The 21,837-nt window shown below is 30.6% G+C and overlaps 1 protein-coding gene across 2 annotated transcripts in view; it reads left to right on the top strand.

Annotated features, from left to right (window-relative positions):
• FUR1_1 (Uracil phosphoribosyltransferase, synthesizes UMP from uracil) overlaps positions 1–21,837 on the top strand; it is a 105,615-nt gene that overhangs the window by 21,577 nt on the left and 62,201 nt on the right. Inside the window, exon 3 of one of the 2 annotated variants that reach the window (XM_051215768.1) lies at positions 9,472–9,567. In XM_051215768.1, the coding sequence (XP_051066304.1) occupies positions 9,472–9,567 (96 nt within the window). Of the gene's footprint in view, positions 1–3,141; positions 3,831–9,471; positions 9,568–21,837 lie in introns of those variants that run through there. The other variant, XM_051215769.1, reaches the window with a different exon arrangement.

Here is a 21,837-nt window from a genome sequence, read left to right as displayed (position 1 = left end):
TTTATGGTTTATGGAATTACTGTAAAACGTCTCAAATTGGGTTTCATTTCTTTGAATAACAATAAAATTGGTGTTTTTTTCATCATGATAATCTTTTGTAGATTTCTTTTGGTTATTTTTAACCAATCCATTTTAATTTTATGTTACAACGAACACCTTTTCATACACTAAGTTGCTCAAATAATATATTTTTATATGTATAGAATATGAAAAGAAGGCTACTGAGAAATTCAGTTCGTTAGTTTGATAAGGTCTACTAATAGCCAATTGTTAGTAATATTTAACTACTCATATCTACCAAGTAGTTTGTTTTATTGAAATTTACTTAAACCTGCAAACTATCACCCTTATTTACTCTTGAATAGTTTTCAAACCATATTTTGTTGAAATCACGGCTCACCAGTTAAAAATATACCCGAATTTGAGAAATTCCTTTGGTAATTATAAATGGACAAAATTTATTGGATATTAGTGGAACAGCTCCTAATATAATCAGTTTATTGATACCACGCATCTGATTTCTACTTAATGTGTTTGTATCAATTACTAATCTTACTCTGGAAACCATAAACATTAGTTCAACTTCGTAATCTCTTGTGACATACTCACTGGTCTTAATGTTAAGTGTGTCTCATAGCTTTAGCAATATCATATACTTAGGCTTTTCTCTCTTTAGATTGTTATCCAATTAGGTATACATTGAGCATTCTCATTTACTATTTCACTAACTTATTAAAAATTAGTTGAATTCTTCTAGCTGTTTCGTTTGAAAACTTCTATTCCGTATATTTCTCAAGGTTTTCAAGCAATTCATTAGTTATTATCACAAATATTTAATCCCAGTCTTTTGCGTTCAACCTTACTCAAATGTATAACATCAATACTGAAGAGTTTGTGAAAGTTAAAGTCATAGGTCAACTAACAATAAGTTGTCATATAATTAGAATATAGTGTCTACTAACATAATGATTATGTTTTAAAATATACAAGTTCATCAGTGATTAATTTTCAGTAAGTTTATAAATAGATACTTTAAATTGAAAATGTCATTAGATTACATTGTTTCGATAATCCCTCCACATAGTTCGCTACAACCATAATAAGTTATATAAGCTTTATTCCTAACCGGCTATTTCAAATGGATATTTTTAATGTCCTTAAAATTTCGTGAATATTTAGCCTTGGAAATCAATAAATTGTAAATACATGTGTTGAATCTTCATGTATTGTTTAGACAATTTTTAATCATCATCGTCAGCATAATGTTGTATTTTATTCCCTAGAGGTCAAATTTTAATGTTTGTAGTTGTAAACAACACAAGTAGTTTACTACTTCAATTCTTTTTATTTCGATATTATTAGTCACATACGCAAGTTAATAAAAAAGGGTACTGGCCTGTTTTCTTCCTCTAGTTATGTCACTTTGTTATTGCCATCACACGATCAACACTAAACCTTCTCTTTCTCTCACTCATCCTCGGATGACGAACTTCATTTATGGACACACAAGCATGAAAATATTTTTTGTTTTCATTTCGATTTACTCATCAATAACTTTGATCATTTCAACATTTCTTCGTTCTGTTTTGTTCTCCTTCTCCTCTACATGTTTGTATACATCAGTAATACTTTTCCAAAAGCCAATTTTGTTATGTTTTTGGTTTAGTTATTCACCTCATTAAATTATTTGACAAAATCAAAATCTGTTCATTCCCAGTCTCTTTTATTCCTCTCTTCTCCCTTCTCTCTGTGAGTAGACTACATACGCGCACAAACGTCGAAATAAAGGAAAACAGGAAATTTTTTGTCTCCATGATCGAGTGTTGTTGTTAATGTCGTTCCCTCTGTTTTGTTTTGTCATTTTTTTTGCTTTGAAAAACATGTTAACGGAAAAAAATCAATGACAATAATAGTTGGAAAAAAACAAGTTGAAAAGCAGTTGTTTTTGTCTATTGGGGTTTCTGTTTTATTTTTTTGTATTTCACTGTATTGTCACTTTGTCAGTGTTTTGTGTCCAATGCATATATTCGTGTGTATCATTCCATTGCTGATTATCGTGTATATGTGTAAGTAATTTAGAAGAATTTCTTTTTAATATCATGTTTTTTCCTATTGTTCATGTATAGTGTTTTAAGTGTATGGATATTTTGTTCATCACTGATTATTTCCGTTTGTGATTGTGTAATTTACTCCTTTTATAAACTGTTTATTGGTGGAATTATTATTTGTAATAAAACCAAGTGTCATATCATCTAGTCATACCACTTATACATAAATATTCATGTATTGCATAATAATTTGTTCTTGTCATATGTTGCTGATAGGAAAATGTTATTACTTGTGTTTATATGTATTACTTATCTACAAAAAATCATGTCAACTGGTTTTCTTCGGTTATTAATTTATAAATTTGATCATGAAAAGTCTCTTGTTTTTATTTTATTTTTCCAATAAAATCACTTTCACATTTACTGACATTCTCCATCATAATAAATAAAATTTAACATTTACTCTACTGACGATTTCATTTTTATTTATTTTTTCTTAATAAATACTTCATTATCGAAATTGTCATGTATTGATCGGCTAATTTTGTGGTTCCTTCTTTTTCTTGAAAAAAAATCTGATATTTCATTCATTTGTAATTATTAAAAGAAAAACTCTGAAAAGTGTATCTCAGTTTTGTTAAATGAACAATTTGCATCGTCGAGTTCATGTATATTTGCATGTAGTAAGAATGATGTTTTATTTAAAACTCAATGGTTTATACCAATACTCAGGTTGTTTCTCCGGTAGTTTAGGCTAATTTCATGGGTTTTCAAAATATTTATATATCGTCCAAAAAATATGTCAAATATGTATTTTATGTGTCGGTGGAATTAATGTTCTCGATTTATTATGTAAGTTTTATAGTTTTAAATCGCATATTGAGTCTAACTTTTAAAAAACTACTAAAATCAGGGAGTTCTGAGCAACCCTTTTGTTCATTTGTTATTTTTTTTAGCAGTAAATCCCAACAGTCTTGATAGGAGTTTAACCTAAGACCCTCGTGCTCTGTAATGAACGCATTAACTGAGCTGGCACACAGCGACTTACATTTCTTAATTCACTCACTTTATACTATTGTGCTCCATTTTTCAGTGCCATCAATGTCACTTGTCTCAAATATAAATTCCATTACACTCCAACGATCATGGTTTTTCATTACAACTTCAGTAAAGCTTCAACTGGAGTTCAGCTATGTTCCGTTCGTGTTATAAACCTAAAAAAACCGTACAATTCACACTAACATTTAGGTTGTATTCGCCACAAACTAATTCTGGTTGAGGTACTTCTGGAAACCAAGGAGGGTTGAATAACTACTTCGTCCTAGTGTACGACTCGGTTCCTAATGGAGTTATCTGTGCATTGTTGCCATTATGTTAGGTTTGAAGCTTCACAATTTCACTTAATCTGCGAACGAGAACAAGACTCAGTGACCAACAACCAGTAATCTAGCTATTGATGCGTCCCAGCCCCGCTATCTAGAAGGAGAAGTCCAAGCTTGGTATGGAAAATATATTCTGCAAACAGCCAGAAAACGAGCGAGCCCACAAACACAATTTAAAACGTATATATACAAATATTTATATAATCGATATTGTCATGGGAAATTTTTAAACATTAATCAATGAGTTCATCAATTGACTGCTATTTAAACATTTAATCGATTAGTTCATCGATAAGATGAAATTACAAAATATGAGTTTTGGGGATCTATCGTCCCCAACACATTACAAGCAGTAATTTATATCAACTCCTAGAGAACCCCTTCAACTATTATTTGTTCATCTTCAGTACTGAAAATATATAAATTAATTTTCAACTTAAATTCATGATATACTTGCATAGATACATATATGACTTAAATCATTTTTAAATTATACTTTTACACTGTATCAAAAAATAATAAATTTCTATTGTATGTTTATTATTTTGTATTATCATTTTCATCATGTATTGTTGTTATCGCATATTATGCTATAATTTTCTTTTTTTTTTATACCCTTTTTACATTCCAATTGGTCTATAATAATTTTTGTTGTTGTTGATATTATTTACTGTTGATAATAATTTGTTGCTTAAAATGATTTAAGATTTTATAACATTCAGTGTTGTTTTTCCTCTCTCACGTTTCTCTTTACTGTTAACGTTATAGCTAGCTAGTAATAATAACGTTGGTGGTATGTGTAAGTATTGGTATTTGTATTTCTGTTCTACACGATGAATTACAAAGGGTAAACATGAAATTTTATGCATGAACTGGAATTTTATTCTTGTGATATTCAAGCATTTATTCAAAACATAAATAAATTTAATGAGTAAATTTTTATCTGGTTTATTTAATATGACTAACATATTAGATAAATTCTGTATACATATAAATATCGAAGTGTGTGTTTAAAATATCTGGTTTTATCAATCGGATTCTGAGTACTTTTCTTTTATCTGTTAAACGTAGTTACAGTTAACTATCTCTCTACAACTTTTCACCAAACGGTAAAAATCATTATAAATGAATGTTAACACTGAGTTGGTGTTCAGTTCAGTTTTGAAACATTCTATCATTTATAACCTTAGATATAAAGCTCTTGTAATAAATATGGTATGATACAACCAATTATTCAGTATTCAAAATTGGACTCTTTGTTTAGTGGTACCTGCTTTTTGTAGTTGTTTTTTTGTGACTGTTTGGTATCATCCGGAGAATCAATGAAGATTATAGAGCTGATAGTTATTTAATGCTTGTATAGGACTCCTATGGATTACATGACATTAGTTTGTGCGGATAAAATTTCTGATCTTAAGTTCTTACAGCGAGGTAAACATTTTTTGCTCATTAAGTCAGTATATTTTTGCTCTGAAATTTCAATATCATTTGTTTTCAAATGATTCTCTTCCCAATAATATTGGGTTAGAATTACGTCGTGTCACAAACGATCTAATGTTGAAAAAGGTAAACTATTGGATTACGAGTTATTATTCAAGTGGTATCGTGTTCACTACAAAAACTGAAGGTTTTAGGTGTGATTAGTCAGCTGCTTAATGTTTCTCGACCTTCAATAGTTTTCCAGTTGCTGTTAATCCATAATGAATGCGATCTTCAAACCGGCTGCATTCTAAACCTTATTTAATGTAAATTTTGGACTACTCTTAGTTGTAGTATCCTAAAATTGTGCAGAAAAACACATTTCCTTTTATATAGGCATCTATTATGAAATAACCTTTATCTAATGTCTGCCAAATAAACTTGTACTTCTGTTTATTACTGTTTTCCTAATTACTATTTCAATGTTAAATATATGAAGGGGGTATATTGTGATCATGTTTCTCATGTTATTAATTCTTATAATGTCAATTTGCAGATCTACGAAATGAACATAAACTAAACAGTAGGGCATCATATTGCATATGTATGAAATCTTGATGATTGTGGGTCATATTCTTTTTTTCTCTTCATAATACTACATTAATAACCGAGGGCAAAATAATTATTACTTCGATGTACTATTAAATTATTGAAAGGTTAAAAAAACTGGACTTTTACGTTAAGAATCAATTTTTCCTTTTCTTCATATTATTCAAAGAAAGCTTTTGTAAAACCAATAAACTTAATAGTGCAGGGATTGTAGAGATAATTGAATTTCGTTGTTTTACGTGACAGATTGGCTTTAGTTAGATAATCGTTAACAACCATGATGCATTAGACAGATGGCTCATTATAGTATTGGATTCCTCAGCAGTTCGTCTCCTCGACTCCTTTAGAGATCGATTCCAAGACCTCCAGACCTTGTGTGGGCGCTGACTCTACAAATGCTGAATTGTCATCCAATGGTTTGTATTTTTAATTCAATTTATTTCTCAGTAGGACGAAACAGGTGTCCAGTACCTCCTGGTTGTCAGTGGCGTTTTAACTAACGTCTGTCCCTAAAGTAAGACTACAAAATAAATTTCACGCTTCGGTATCATAGGATGATGAAATCTAAAGTCAGATGTCGATTATATGTATATTCTTTATGACCGTTTGTTTGAAATTACAATAGTAACCTAGTAATTATCGTTTCTCTTACCAGGGATATCAAGGATAGTGATGTAAATTTTTTCTAAGTAATTTGATGTAAATAAAGTCATGTTATCAAAATGTGAAGAAAAGTTTGTTCTCTGGAATGTATGTGTATGTGTAATTCATATTATAAATATAAATATTATGTTAAGTTAACTGGTTAGGATCTATTTCAATACACTTTAGTATGTGTTTATTTTCAATTTTTTCCTTCTACTTCTAAATAATTACAGTAGACTATCGATGGGGAGTCATAGGCGTATATATATATTAATTTTTTTGAAAGTCTAAGTTGACAATTTTGTATTTGTATTATTGTTGAAACTCATTTATTTATTTATTTTATAGTATTAATATTATTATTTTAAGTAAGCTAATTTAAACGCCCCTTTTAGGTGTGGCACATTTATTGGATTACTTAGATAAACACTTCGTTCGATATATTGAAATATCATAGTCAATATATACATAACATTCACTTTCAATGTTTTGTAAATCTATTCAACTTTTTCAACTAAATGAGTAATATTATTTCTAATATATTCTCATTAGATTCTACCGTTATAAATGAGAATTGATTTGGAAAAAATATATTCTTCGTTCAGTTTATAATATATCTGTTCCGATAAAAATGGAATGATGTCTTTTTAAGCAATAACATAAATACTATGTAGGATAATGTAGGGTAGTAATAAATAAATATTTCTCATGTATATATATCAATAAGGATGTTTATAGTGTAAGGTTGTTCACATAATAATAATAATAATAAAATATGGAACAGTTGTTTCACTGAATTTTATTAAAATAAAGCAATTATTTTTCTAAGAAAATGAATGATTTGACTATATTAACATGAAAAATGAAATGGGGCTAAAAGTTCAAATGTTTATTTTATTTATGACAGTGAAATATAACATTTTTTAAAAAAGAAGTTCTTCTACCGATTTGTATCTATACTCCATATCAATGTCATAGTAATTAATTATAATAGTTGAGACCATGAGTCAGTTGAAGCTAGACCATCATGGAAAATCTGGAAGCACTGGATGACCGTTCCTTCCTAGTTTAGGACTCCTTCAGCCTTAATTATAGAATAACCCAATTTGATAAATGTGCATATAACCTTTTTTAGTCATACATTATTGTTTTTATAAGTAAAGATGGATAGTGGATAGCAGTGGAATCCAGGACGCGCGTTTTGTCCTATTTGGGATTCGTCATTTGGATGTATCTGCATCTCAGTGTTGATGTTCACTCTGGGATTTGATACACGTACAGGTGGAGATTGTATTCTAGAGCTTAAGCGTTTGCGCGCGAGACCGTACATTTTAGGTTCGAGTCCCGCGTGTGGGATCGTGGATGTGCGTGCATTGTTGAGGAGTTCCACACTGCGACGAAACGACTGTCTACTGCTTCCAGGTTTTCAATGGTGGTCTAGCTTGGATCGACTCATGAATACCACTGTTGAAATTACTACAACCTCCACAGATCCCCATTCTGAAAATACTAACTTATTGAAATATGTGAATCAGTTCATTGTTCCTGATGTCAAAATTAGTAGATAATTTCATCATAAATTTATAGTAATTGAAGAAATGTCGAAATAGAAATAATTGCTGGTTAATTATGTCACTTGCCACTTGAATCTATCAGCAGTATGTTCTTTGAAGACTCGATTCTTGTTCAACTGAAATCTCACAATATCAGGATTATAATCAATTAATCGAGTTCTATTGGATTTATATTTTCAATATTCATTGACTCGTGAAGTGCATTGTTCAAATGATCACCATTTTAAATCATTCATGTTATTGCTAACACTAAAAATTGACTCTTCTAGAAATCACTTGATTCAAAAGCAGATACTCTTCAAAAAATCACACTTATTATCTCTGTAAATGTTTCATTTTAATTGCATTTTCCTCTGGTAAAGATAATTTTTAAAAAATATCCAATTTGTTAGTTTTCTTTCTCTAAAATCTATTTTAAGAAAGCTGAATAATAGTCTGGAATGTTTAAAATATTTTGTTTGTTATATTTCGGTATATTATGTAACGAAGATGAACAGTTAAAACAAATTTGTTATCAGCTTGATAGATTTAGTTAGAGAAAGAAATTATGAGTCGAAAATTCAAAATTTACCACCGTGAATTGATGTGTTATAAACAAATTTATTGTTCATTATGATTGATCATTTACATTTTATCAAGTTGAAGAGTGTAGACTAGCGGTTAAAACACTTAAATTCAAACTAAATGTTATCACGTTCAAATCTCTTGTAAATTGCATACATCAGTAATACAGTGGTTGCTAACATTGACATTATATTCAGCTTTGTTCAACAGCCGTTACGAAATCCATCCGTTTCCAATCCTCAAATCAGGAATTACCACATCACGAAGGTCATAATAACATGGAGATGGGATAAGCTACTGTAATAATTATTATGGTAACCCTAACATGTCATAATAACATTGATATTGGTCAATCCTAACAAACGTTCTGGATATAACTCGGTCTGTACAATTGGATAATGTTACTATACTTAAGTCTAAGTATATAATCTTGTGCATGATTATGGAGCTGGGATAAATAACATGAAATAAATTAGAAAATGTGTCATAATTTTAGTTTTCCAAATTATATTTAAAGTAGTTTATTTCTTACGTGAATTTTAATCAGAAAATACGTTACCTTTTTCTCTATATGTAACATCGAGTAGTTAAAGCTAATCATCTTCACAATCTGTTTATTAAACGTCCTTCAATCGGATTCTCTCAACGGTGTTACAGTTACTATTTTGAAAGCATAGTTTGATCTTAAATTTGTATCACCAGTGAAGTTCCGTGTTCAATTTATGTGTACAACACTACAGTTGTAGTATACATTAGTAGGTTGTTAAAGTTAACAACTACTTTATTACCAGTAATGATGATACATCCAAGTTCACACTTTCCAAGAACATTTTAAACGTTTTTTAGTATCCCTGATTATTTCATATTTCTGTCAATAATTGTTGAGTGTTCTGATCATTTTTTAAATTTTCGATTTATGCCATTGATCTCAAGAAAATATATTGCAAGAACTGACAGGAAGTTTTTGTCAACTGGCTAAACTACATATTGCCTTTACAAGTTATTAATACTTCCCTGTCTTTAATCAAATCCAAAAATAAGCATAGATGTGCCTAAATCTGTATTTTTAGTGGTTACAAGTCAAATAGTTCGATAATTGAGGCACCGCTTTACGAAATCCACTTGTTTATTGTCATTGAGTTATGCTGTAGTGTTCAGTAACTCTTCTTTTATTATACATTTAATTAACTTTCATTATTTCCATGTCTATCATTATTTTGTTATCTATAGGTAGTATGGTTAGAACAACAAGTTGCAAAGGTTCGAGTTAAACGAGATGTGCACATTCCAGTTAAAGATCCGAAATGGCCTCAGATGTGGTATTTAGTAAGTATTTTTGTGTGTGTTAATGAATGTTTAGCATTTTATTCAATAATCAATTGTGGATAAATTGTGTTTATCTTGTTTATATTCATGTTTTTTTTCTTTTTTGCTCGGCTATTCATTTAATCGTTTGGCTTTTTCCGAGTTTAATATGTAATTCACTTCAACATTTCTTTATTACTGAGTGGTGTGATAACACATTTCTGTAATTTTCACTACGAGGTTAGTAAGAACTGATCCAGTCAAAGCTAAATACCATAATCAGAGTAACGTAAGCAGTCATATAGTGTTCATATGGATTATCAGGTTTGATCTTGAGTCAACCCCTGGATTAATGATAGGGAGTGAAGTAGCTGAGTCTTTCGACGGCTTCATTTATCTTCTGAGTCTCATCAGTCCTGATGTTCTGGCGTCTGACGAAATCTCAGGATGAATTCGAAATGCTAAATTGACTTTTATCAACTTGCTTCATATGTGGCGTTGGTGAAATATCCGTCTGCCAACCAAAGGACGAGTTATATACACAGTAGTTCTCCCTGTCCTATTTTATGACTGTGAAATATAGCCACTAAGAATAGAGGATACTCGTAGGTTACTAAAATTCAACCATAGGTGTCTTCGAAGTGTTGCTTATATATTTTTGGACCATCGAGTAAGCAATGCCAGTGTTACGAATAGGGTACTAGTTAAGGATGGGAATTTAATTGATGAAGTAGAAAATCTTCATCATTTGAGATGGCTGGGACATGTGTTAGGTATGCCCAACCACCACTATTCTGGGATTTCGCCTGACAATTTTGTTTCTCTGTACTAATGGGGTATAGAACTTTGAACTGATGTACATACGTGCTAGGTTCTACGTTGTGGCTGATTGACTGACTGGAATAACTTAAACCATTGAAGCATTTTGAGTCATATCCAGTCTGTCTGAAGACACGTATTTCATAATGGCTGATAAGATGCTCCATTTAGGGTGATTCCTGACTACTGCTTATAACTTCATGATATGTCTCAACAATCATATCTTTGTACAAAAGAACTAGTTGATTTGTGTCTTAGATGACTTCTTATTTGTAGGAATCGCATTCCACTTAAAGTGAATTATTATTTCTGATATATTAATTTTGTGATAATATTATAAGTAGTCTTCAGCTTTTCTCTAATTACTACCAAACGATTATTTAATATCCTCTTGACTGTTAACTGTAAATCAAATATCTCAATGTTTATTATATATTAATGTAGTGGGGATTTGTGGAATTTATATAATTTTCATAGTTTAACTACGTCGCCATTAAAAAAACATGTAAGAACTGGATTTCTATCCAATCAACATGTGACTCCTCAGGAGTGCATATCCACTATCCATATACAGGGGTCGAATCCGGACCTCAGGTCTCTCACACGAATGCCTAACCTCTAGATCACTAAGTCGCCATTCATCGGGGTACAGGTCTAAATTCCAACAACTCACGATATTGCACAACCCTTATTTTCTAACATTTTCTCAGTTAACGTCAATTCGTAATGAAAATAACACTCATCGTATAGTGTTTTATAATCATTGTAGTGTTGAATTTTCTGAGCTGGACGGTTTGATTGTAAGTTTTTCGTTATCGTTCTAAGTAAAACACTATCCAGTCTAGTTACACGTTTCCTCGATCATTTTACTATAGATTTTGTATCCGATGGTCTGAATTCAATATTTCCTTGTTCATAGTGATTTATTGGTCAATGGAAGCTAATTTTTTGAATTTACGTATATTGTTTTCGAGAATATACACCAATTATTTTAAATTGATTGAAGTTGTTTTTAAAATTTGGTATTTTCCCAATTGGGTTATCATCATTAGGTTTTTAATTTAAAGTACTCACTTTATAAGTTTTAAAGAAGCCATTTTAAAAATTGCTTCCTTATTCTACTGACTTTTTTCAATACAAAATATTTCGTGTAACCGTTTTTTTTCTACATTGAGATCCAACGAATTATCTTATTGTATATTGTTTTTTTAACACTAAAGTTACGGTATATAACTAACTTAGATTAAATCTGAATTTAACTTATTTAAAAAAAAAATTGAAACTCGGTGTATCTTAATTGATGAGATATCCCCATTTTACTATATTAACGATTAAATGGAAAAGTTCTTTAGTTTGTGTGTATATATAGTAATCGTATTTGATATTCTTCTATATCTTTAATTGCTTCATTTTTACTTTACTAATGACTGACATTAATGCGGTTCAATTTTTGATAATTTTCATTTTTTTCAAACACCATAGTAACGATGAACTCCTCTGCCAAAACGCGTAAAATCTGAAAAAGCGTATGAATAAATTGACCAGAAATTAATATAATGTTTTTTTAGATTTCGTGCAAATGCACGCATTATCCCATCACTTTTATTAGAATATGAAGATAGACGTTTCATTAAGTTTTCGAAGAGCTTAATTTTGTTGCATGTTCAAAACTGTATTTTCAAATTTTGCAAGCTATGGAATCATCGTGAACTGACATAAGTAAGAGAGTCATTGGTCATTGAATAACCATTTCATCCTCGTAAGAACATCTTTAGGAGTGCGCACTCGCAATTCGGTCGTGGACTGAGTATAAGGTTATCAAGCCTTGTTCGGATCTAGATACCCTCAAACCACTGAGTGACAACTCAGTGGTTCAAGTTTATAAATTAAATATTGAGTGACCCTCATTAATTGGGATCAGTAATAAATGTCTTACTCTGGGAGTGCTTAAACTCTACTGGTCGAAACTTCCTAACTACCACTTCAAAAATTATTAACGAAGCCACTAACTAGTAAGTTAATGATTTTTATCAGGATGGGGAGTGTACTAAAATTGTTCAGTTTAAAGGTAGTTTCACACTATGAATTAGTTATGGAGCTTCACAATAGTACGAAACAGCTATCCAAGGATTCCTGGTTTTCAATAATGCATCCAACAGTATTCAATGTTGTAACAAATATCTTAAGACTACATAATATTCACAAACTAACTATCCTAAACATAGAATTGTGTTTGAACACAGACTATTCATTTATGGATCATCTTTTCAACTTTTTTACTGGTTCTCTTTTGTTTAACACATCTGCAAAAAATTGAAAAGTTTATGTTTAAAAAAACTCGTTGAATTTCTGTTTTTCCTTTCCACTTTGTTCGTTTACTTCCAAATCATTGAAATTATTAGTTCATTCTTTAATAATAGAACTTTTTTATTTGTATGTTTTATCTATTGGTGAAGGAAAACAAAACAGTTTGATAGTATCATGCTCATGTCAATCATTTAGCCTATCCTAATATTCTTTTTTGAAAAAAAGGTATTGTTTTTATAATACGGATAGCTTTATTTCTGCACGATTGGCTTATTATGTAAAAGGAAATTAAATAAATTGCTGATTTTGTTTGTTGTAGTGTAATTCGTAAGAGAAATTATTCAGGTGAATTAATCTTATAGCTAAATATGGTAACTTGTTTTGTTTATTGTTAGTCATACAAAGTTTATAACATAACCCGTAAAACTGATTCAATCAAATATTCACTTTGTTAGTATGCATCAAATCAGTTATCTTGAGGACTCTTCGCATTAAATTGAAATGAGTTGCTACTACATGGACGTGGTGGTCGGGCTTGCCTATCGTGATGAATTAGTCAGGCTATACTGGCTGGAACAACCGTCCCTCAAGGTTTACCATGCCAGGTAAGTAAGACTAAAAGCAACAAATTCAATGTCCGAGGGCGAAGTCGTACTGTTGGCTGTACAGAGGTGTGACGGCAGTAAGGTGTTTCTTTCAGACAAGCAGTATAACAGCGATGTTGCTTTCGCACAAGGAAGAGTGGAGTTAGAAGAGATCCACCGTAAAATTGCACCCCGCCTTATCCCACGGACTCCCGTCTCCAGTGGTGAGGTGCTAACAAGTACGGAGCTAACATGAAGATTACTCACAAAAGGATCATGTGTGCCCGGCCTCAATCAGTTGTTCCATGGGCACTGCGGTCACGCTCTCAGGTCACTAAGATCACCTCTTACTCAATTTCTTTTTCAGGTACCTCCAAAAGAACCCTTCCACGGTGTGGGCGACCGGGAAGTGATAACCGCCCTAATACCTCTAACAGTACTCAAGACTGAAATGAGTCGAAGAACTATTGAATAACTTATTACATCAGTATTTCGAAGACTTTACAAACCGTGATCACTTTCGATTTATTACATGTCTTAATCGTTGTTTTACTATTGAACACCCTATCGTTTACTTTTTATGTAAAGAATACATTAGGTTATGTATTTATGGAACCATTTCTCAATGTTATTTGTTTATATGAATTTTACTGTTAGATTTTCAAAGTTGTCATCTCCTGCTCAATAGGGGTTGTACGTTAAACATTCTACAGTTGAGCATATATCCCTTAATGGAAAACATACATACACGAACTCACGAGAATAATTTTTTTAAGCTTTGTATTTGTTTCATTAGTCTAACAATTATTCAATGTCTGGTTGCTGTTTTTGATAAATAATTTATGCTAATCTTTAGGGAATACTAAATTTTGACAAATTGTTTTTTGGCTTTTTCTTTAATGATAAATAATTGTTACGCAGTTATTGTTTTTCATTTCAGTATTCTATAGTGTATCCATAAATATAATTCAATGAGTAGATATTTACATACATTTACATGTGTATGTGGAAGTTTCAAACCTTATAATTTATATTATGATTATTATTTGCCACTAGTTTTGATGTCGTTTCTAATTTCTGTACATTTATTTTCCTTAGGATTTTTTCAGTCTTGTTTTTCTTTAGAAATCTAACGGACAATAATCATACTACATTGTTTACATTTTTTTTACTAGACAAACAAAATTGTTCGCAAACTTCATTTTAAAAAAGTATTTCTGAATTCATCACAAAAAAGAGGTGACTTTATGAATCGTTTCCATGCTGTTTCAGCTTATCAGTCATAAATCGAAATTAACATTGAGGTGCACTAATCTAAAAAGTTTGATTAAACTTTTTAAATGAAGAACTGAAGTGAAGGATTGATGTTGATGACTTGACCTTAGATAATGGATGAAGCTAAATCTTAAGAAGAATATAGGCTACTTTCAGATACAATTCTTTTTCACCAATTGTTTGTAAATTCTCATTACAACGTCCTATGGAAATTAGAAGTTTCTAAACAACGTATTCTTTTGATGATTAGCTTATTTTTCTAAACTTAATCTTTTTGAAATAAAGCACTACGGAATATCTTTATTTCTAATTCTTTTTGCCAGAATTCGAATTTTCACAGAATCACCACGCTTCATTTTATGACTGTAAGTACGTCTGAAAACAACCAAATGTTAGACTATTAAAAGAATAATTTTGATAATATTGGTCTGTTTATTTCTTCGATATGATAATAGGAGATTATATAATCTGATACGCGTTTCCATTCTTTACATATTTACAAGTTATATGTTATTATAAATTAATATTATTAGGGCTATTATTTGCTTCTATAGGCAATATTCTCCGTCAAACAAAACCATTCATCGTTAATTTTACTCACAGATTTGACTAGTTCACTACTGACCAGATGGTACTACATATCTATATTGTTGCTTTTTTATTAGCCTGACTCCAATTTTTACAAAACAACTATTCGTTTTAGTGACTACTGTCCTAATTACAGGTTAAACTTAAAGGTGAAAACATGTGGCGACACCATTTTCAAAGATCTGTACTAAACCAAAAAATAATTGAAGAATTCCTACATTTTATTCATTGAACACAAAATATATGTACAAAACCGAATTTTTTTAAACATCCTAAACAAAAATTTTGATCAGATTACATGGCGTCACAAAGCAAGCTTTTGAATAATTTTCTGTATTTAAAGAACATTTTTATCATTTTAGTTTTACCATCATTTTCATTTCTGAATTGTCTCTTTCGACAAAATTGATATCATGATTCATTCAAGAGAATGTGTCAGTATTTTGTTATACCTTTATTACCCATCTAAGTTTTATTGAATTACATTTGATCGTATTCATGTCAATGAATTTATCTGAAAACTTTCAATACTTACATTATGAGTATTTTTATTTAAAGAATTTATTAGAAGACTACTTAGATAATTATTTCTTATTTACTATCTTTCCGTTTGATTTAAATCCTAAATTCGGTGGCATTTGTTTAGTTTGTTTAACGTACTCTATACCCACCTTCAACACTGTGTCTCTTTGATACACAGTATATCAGTGGTTATATCATTTTCAAAGTGTTTAATGACTGCCAATGATGAATACACTTTATTTCTGAATATTACGTTTTTCTACTCTATATTTGAAGTTATCACCTATTTAAAAATTTCCTCTCATGGTCTATGGTTGATCAGTAATATTAATAAAACTATGCTCATTTTAAGAACATTCAACCAAAGTATTTTATACAATTCTATGTATTAGACTACGATTGTATGACTAGATAACCATAGAATGGCCAACAGAGTTTGGTTAGCTTATATAGAGATGTACAATATGATTATGAACACTTTACTGGTAGGGATACATATTATCTTTTTGCACAATACCTTTAGTTTTGTTTACTTTTAACAAATATTAAATACAGTCAAGTTACTAAGACGTTTTCAGTTCTCTAGAGTCTGTTGTTCAACTAATATATTCAGTACGGAACGGTGACTCACAGGCTTTCGATTTGCAGCCACTAGATCGCAGATTCAAATTCAGGCCTATCTCCTTGGGTTTGAAAAACTGGGTAGTATACGAATCTGTACCGTGTTAATGAGTTAGTAATTAGTATCCAATTATTTTATTTCCCGTTATAATTTATTCAATACTATTCTGGGAATCAAATAAATTTCGATAGAACAATGAGAAGACGGAGTTGATCTGAAAGATGTGATGTATTAGCGCTATACATTTCGAACAATTTGGTCACACATATACTTGTCAGGGCATTTTTATATGAAAATTAATAAAGGGCAAACAAATAAAAGTACAATTAAAATAACTAAGGGGAGAGAAAGAATAAGAAATTGTCGCGTTATCCTAGGCCATAGAATGACTTAAGGATTACCAAGGTAAATTCAAGGTTACGACAAATTGTTTTTGTACACATAAGGGGGGTTTAAATTTACGAATAGCCAAGGCTTCAATAAACTTAAAAATCCGACCTTGACACTTTCTATACAACATTCTAAATGCTGTATTAATGTTAATTTTGTGCCCCGTCTCAATTATATGTTTTGCTATCGATGAGCTTGATTTTCTACCTCCTACATTGATCGGATCATTTGACATACATTGATTTTGAAGCCATCTAGGCACATGTTCATTGACCCTTGGTTGCATTGTTCGATTACTCCTCCCTATGTATGTGTGTCCACACAAACATGTAAATTGGTAAATACAATGGGATGTGACGTAATCATTAGTGCATTGTTTGGGTCTATTAGGAATCATGACCTTAGACTTTTCAATCACAACCAACTGAGCAGCAAAATACGTATTCTCGATGGCTGCTTTCAATCTCTGCCTTAAGACTATACTGTTAGATTCGCCTCTATATGGTAGATTGATATAAACTTTCTTCTTTGGCACTGAATAAATTAGAGGTCTTGGCATTAACTGACTTTTGCACCTATTAATAAACTTGAGTGGATAACCATTTGCTATTAATGTGTCAGTCAGTAACTTTTCATCTTAGTGAGACAACTCTATATAGAAGGTATATGGAGTATCAAATTGTTCGAAATGTATAGCGCTAATACATCACATCTTTCAGATCAACTCCGTCTTCTCATTGTTCTATCGAAATTTATAAAAGGGACTAATTGCTTTAAAATCAAATAAATCACAGTTTTGTTTCGTTTGTATCACTACTTGTTTCTATAGACTGAAACATTGTAATATGAACCATTGAAGACTGTTTACGTTTTTCTTATGTAAATCCAATCATCATTCAAGATATACAATGATGCTCAAACTTTAATGCAGTTCATAAAACTTATTTATTCGAACTATTTGTTAGATTTGATTTGGATCATTTGATAAATCATTAGGTCCAGTGAATCTGTTTGCAATTGTATGTAGTCGGAAACGAAAATCATTTCCTTAATATTTTATAAAAACATTTTTTAACTTATGAGAAAATTTTCTGTCTTTTAGTCTATAAAACTTCCAATCTTGACACTTTCTTACTGTTGTAATCTCAAATTGTTTGGACTCTGTCATTACATATGATGTGATATTATAGTAACGATTGCGCGTAACATCACTACATTAAGGTAAATATTAATAATGTAAGTTAGATGCTTTCTAGGTAGATTTTTACATTTACTCAAACAATCTACAAATACTCATCTAAAACTCTAAATTACTTTCGATTTCCTTTGGAATAGACCCTATGGACACAGTTTTATAGCTATCACCATAATCTTTGAATCATTGTTTTGATCTCTGATATTCGCTATTATTCGATGAAATTTCAGTACTCTATAGGTTAATTGTCATTAGTAGATTGTACAAATTATCTTTACCCTCTAAATTTATTCCTTGAGAATGTAATTATATTTTGAGAGGAAAAAAACTGAATCAATGGTTTTTAGTCATTTAAGTGGCATTGTCTTGTGCTTATTGTAATACTCTTGAATATAATGTAAATCTAACTTTGAAAGAACCTTCCTTACCATTTATCTTGTTATATTTTCAGCTCACAAACTAGTGCTTAAATGATTTATTTCCTAAGATATTTGCGCTAGATCTATTGCTTTTTCATGTTAGCATTATAAAACATGACAATAGACAAATGTGTCGGTTACGAAATATTTACGTAATACAAATACACAGCTTTCAATCGTCCGTTTGAATCTTCTGGTGTATTCAATCTAAACTGTCTTCTCATATGGTCTCCAAGTGTTCTGCGAAAGCCGTGCTTTTGATGCACTGAAACTCTTCACTGTGTCTGAAAATTGTTGGAGTTTCGATACCACGTTCCGCTACTTCTCACATTCTTATGAGTAGCGTCCATTACACCATTGTAATTATGGAGTATTTGTTGTGAAGAAAAACCATCCTTCGAGAACTTCATACTATAAGTACAATTATCTCTTGTCTATCGTTTAAATTATCTATTGTCGATTTATGCTTCGTTGGTCTTTTCTAAATGTTCAGTTGTGTTATGCTTTAAATTTTATTAAAGAGCAAACTAATAAATTTGTTTATTAGTATGTAACGGCTTTGTCATATTGTTTATTCTTCCGGTTCGTTGGTGTTTTTCTTTATTTTTGTTTCGTTCTCACAGTCTACAGTTAATTTTTTTCTATTTATAAGTTCAAAGTGAATGAAAATACAATATGATGTATATAAACTGAAATTAAAACGCTTTCAATTTTATATCGGATTCATAAATATCTATTTTTGTTTTCTCACATTGTCATCAGACTAGATTTCTGATTTTGACAATGAGTTGTTAAGTCTAATTCGAAGTTGGTTAAAGTGAATATATACAGTGTAAAGTAGAATATAAGAGGTGTGGATTGGAAAGATTCATTTTTCTTCTTTTTTCTTAATTCGTTATTATCCATATTTTATTGTTCAATGTCATGGGAATTCTTAATAACCCAAATTTAAGTGACAGAAGATACAACTAATGTAACTGGAAAGTTTAGAGTAATAAAATGTTTAGAACTGTATACTATCTAAATATCTCATGTGTAGTAACAATTATCAATAAAGCATTTGGACTATAAATTAGTTTTATTATAATCATCGTTTTTATTTAGGTTTTCCAATTTTCTCGAAAAGATTTTTAAGACGTAGTGTAATTTCACTAACTATTCATTTCTGTAATGTAACCTACTAAATATGTTAGAAGTGTATTAATTGGAGTTTTGAGTAACACTTTTGATGTCAGAACTGTTGATAACATAAGTACTTGAGCCATCGTACGAAACTGGGGTTCTAATTTCAAGTGTAATACTTGAAAATTAAGTTATTTAACTACATTAAATGGTGTACCCTCGTGTAGATACATAAATATGTATTTGACTAGTCTCTGTTCTTTATTTGAAACATATTTCTTTATTAGAACCTTATGTACTTAGTTGTATTTTATGAGAATGTCTTAATTCTGAAACAGATTTTTTGGGTGAATTCATCCATCAATTTAGTCTGTATAGATCGAATACAATTTAACAGTAAGCTATCAAAGTATATTACATAATTCATGCCAGTTTACAGACATGATCATTTTGACATAAATAATAACATTAAATGTAGAGAACAAACGTGATATAAGATTGTTTTAAGTTTACTAGTTCAAGAATTGTTTATTTAGTACATTTATGACATGTTTTACAGCAATGAGATGCATCGACCGGGAACTTTTAACTCTTCTTGAGTGGACATCCTATTGATTTATGAACGGTGCATTTAAGGTCATTTCTTGCGCCATAACGAATTAATTATAATAATCTACAACTAGGGAAAGTAAAATGGAAGCAGTGAGCATGGAACAACAAGGCAATAATTACTAAAATGTTTCAGTCATGTTTACCATAACGTATATGTCATGTGACTCGGTGATATACTGTTCATGTTAGATATTATTCAAATTAGTTAGGGTTGCCAGGATCAGTGTTAACGTAAAGTAACAGCAGGTAGGTGATTTTACTTAGGGAATTCAGTAATGCGAATGGCTAAACGTTTAAAATTCCTATAATCTCACTTGTGGAGTATGTTACGCTTAGAAGTGCTAGAACATTTAATGCATTTTCAGAGGAGCAGTATGCATCATTGCAGCGAACAAAGGGTAGGAGTGATTTTAGCTTACGGCTAGATTGTGTTAGATTATTCTAGAGTTTGGAAGATCTGCAGGTAAAGTAATTCATATAGAGAGATGATTTATAATGGGCTTGCTTCATTAAAGAAAGGGAGTTATGATTAGTAGTATACTTTCGGTGTTTCAAGTTTCCATTGTTCCATTTGTCTCTGTTTTTTGCATTTATGGTTATCAAAAACATAAATGTTAATCTTATTTGTCTCTGTTTACTCCCATTGATCCTGATAAGTTTCATAACCTAGTAATAACTAATTATTATCCAAATATGTACTTGATTAACACACGTGCCAATTACATAATACACTCATTATATCTTCAATCTCTTAGTTCAGATACAGGTGACCATGTTCATTCGATCTACTTAGTGTTTTCAATGAGGATACTACGTGTTGAGTGAGTTAGAGAGGTCTGGAGTTATTTATAATCCGGCCAGACATCGGGACTATTATGTAATTCACCTCGGTAGTACATGTCTTCATGTTGTGTTATTGTTTAACATGCAATTGAACAAAGACTATTATTTTAGGTTAAATGGTTTATATTATGACTACACTGCGTAAGTAGTACCAATACTGAATGTAAAATCCTAGTGTAAGTAAATGAAGCATATTTTGTCCTAAACATGTAGTAATTGAAATACTAAGATATGTTTTGCACATTTTAAATTACTATTTTTATTCGCACTAGATATGAGACAAGAATAGTTGTTCATCCCCGTTGATGTTAAAATATTTCCACTCTTCCAACACATACGCATTCTTTGTCTACAACTCTAAGTACATTCTTGTTTTTCAAAAAATCTTTGTATCTTTAACACTATGATATATCAGACTTAGATCATCTAATAAGGGAATCATTGGACATCCTGTCACAGTCATGATATTGACGTAATCTGAGTTATTTTTAATAAATCCGTTCATTAGACGCTAGAGTAAGTCTCAGATGTTACTTTATGTATGGAAAAATTTACTAATTCCTTTGTTGTGTCATGTATACAAACCTGTCATTTGACGTTATCTAATATCGTTTATAGTTTTAGATATATATACCTGAGTAGAGTTATATTTGTTTGTTGCAATGAGTTATATTTTTTTAGTGGGTGTTTTCATTTTTCTACCTAGTACTCCCGAAAATACATATGATTTGTAACAAATGTATACGTAAAACATAATTGTTATGATTTTTCAGCCATAAATATTGTGGAATTTAGTGAAGGATTAACTGATGACGTAAACTGACCATTTTTTAGTGTTCAGATTTTATCAGTCTAATATCCTCATTGCTTTCCTGTAAATCTCTCATTTGTGTTGTATAAGATAGCTGATAAACAACTAACATTTTCAGTTTAATGTTCAAGTTTTAACCTTATTAGATTATATACTAATCCCAACAGGGAAGTTAAGTAGAT

This window comes from Schistosoma haematobium, chromosome 4 (genome assembly GCF_000699445.3).
Source record: "Schistosoma haematobium chromosome 4, whole genome shotgun sequence".
NCBI classification, from domain to species: Eukaryota; Metazoa; Platyhelminthes; class Trematoda; order Strigeidida; family Schistosomatidae; genus Schistosoma; species Schistosoma haematobium.
Note: the sequence above shows the minus strand (reverse complement) of the source record. Positions and strands in the feature narration are given on the sequence as shown.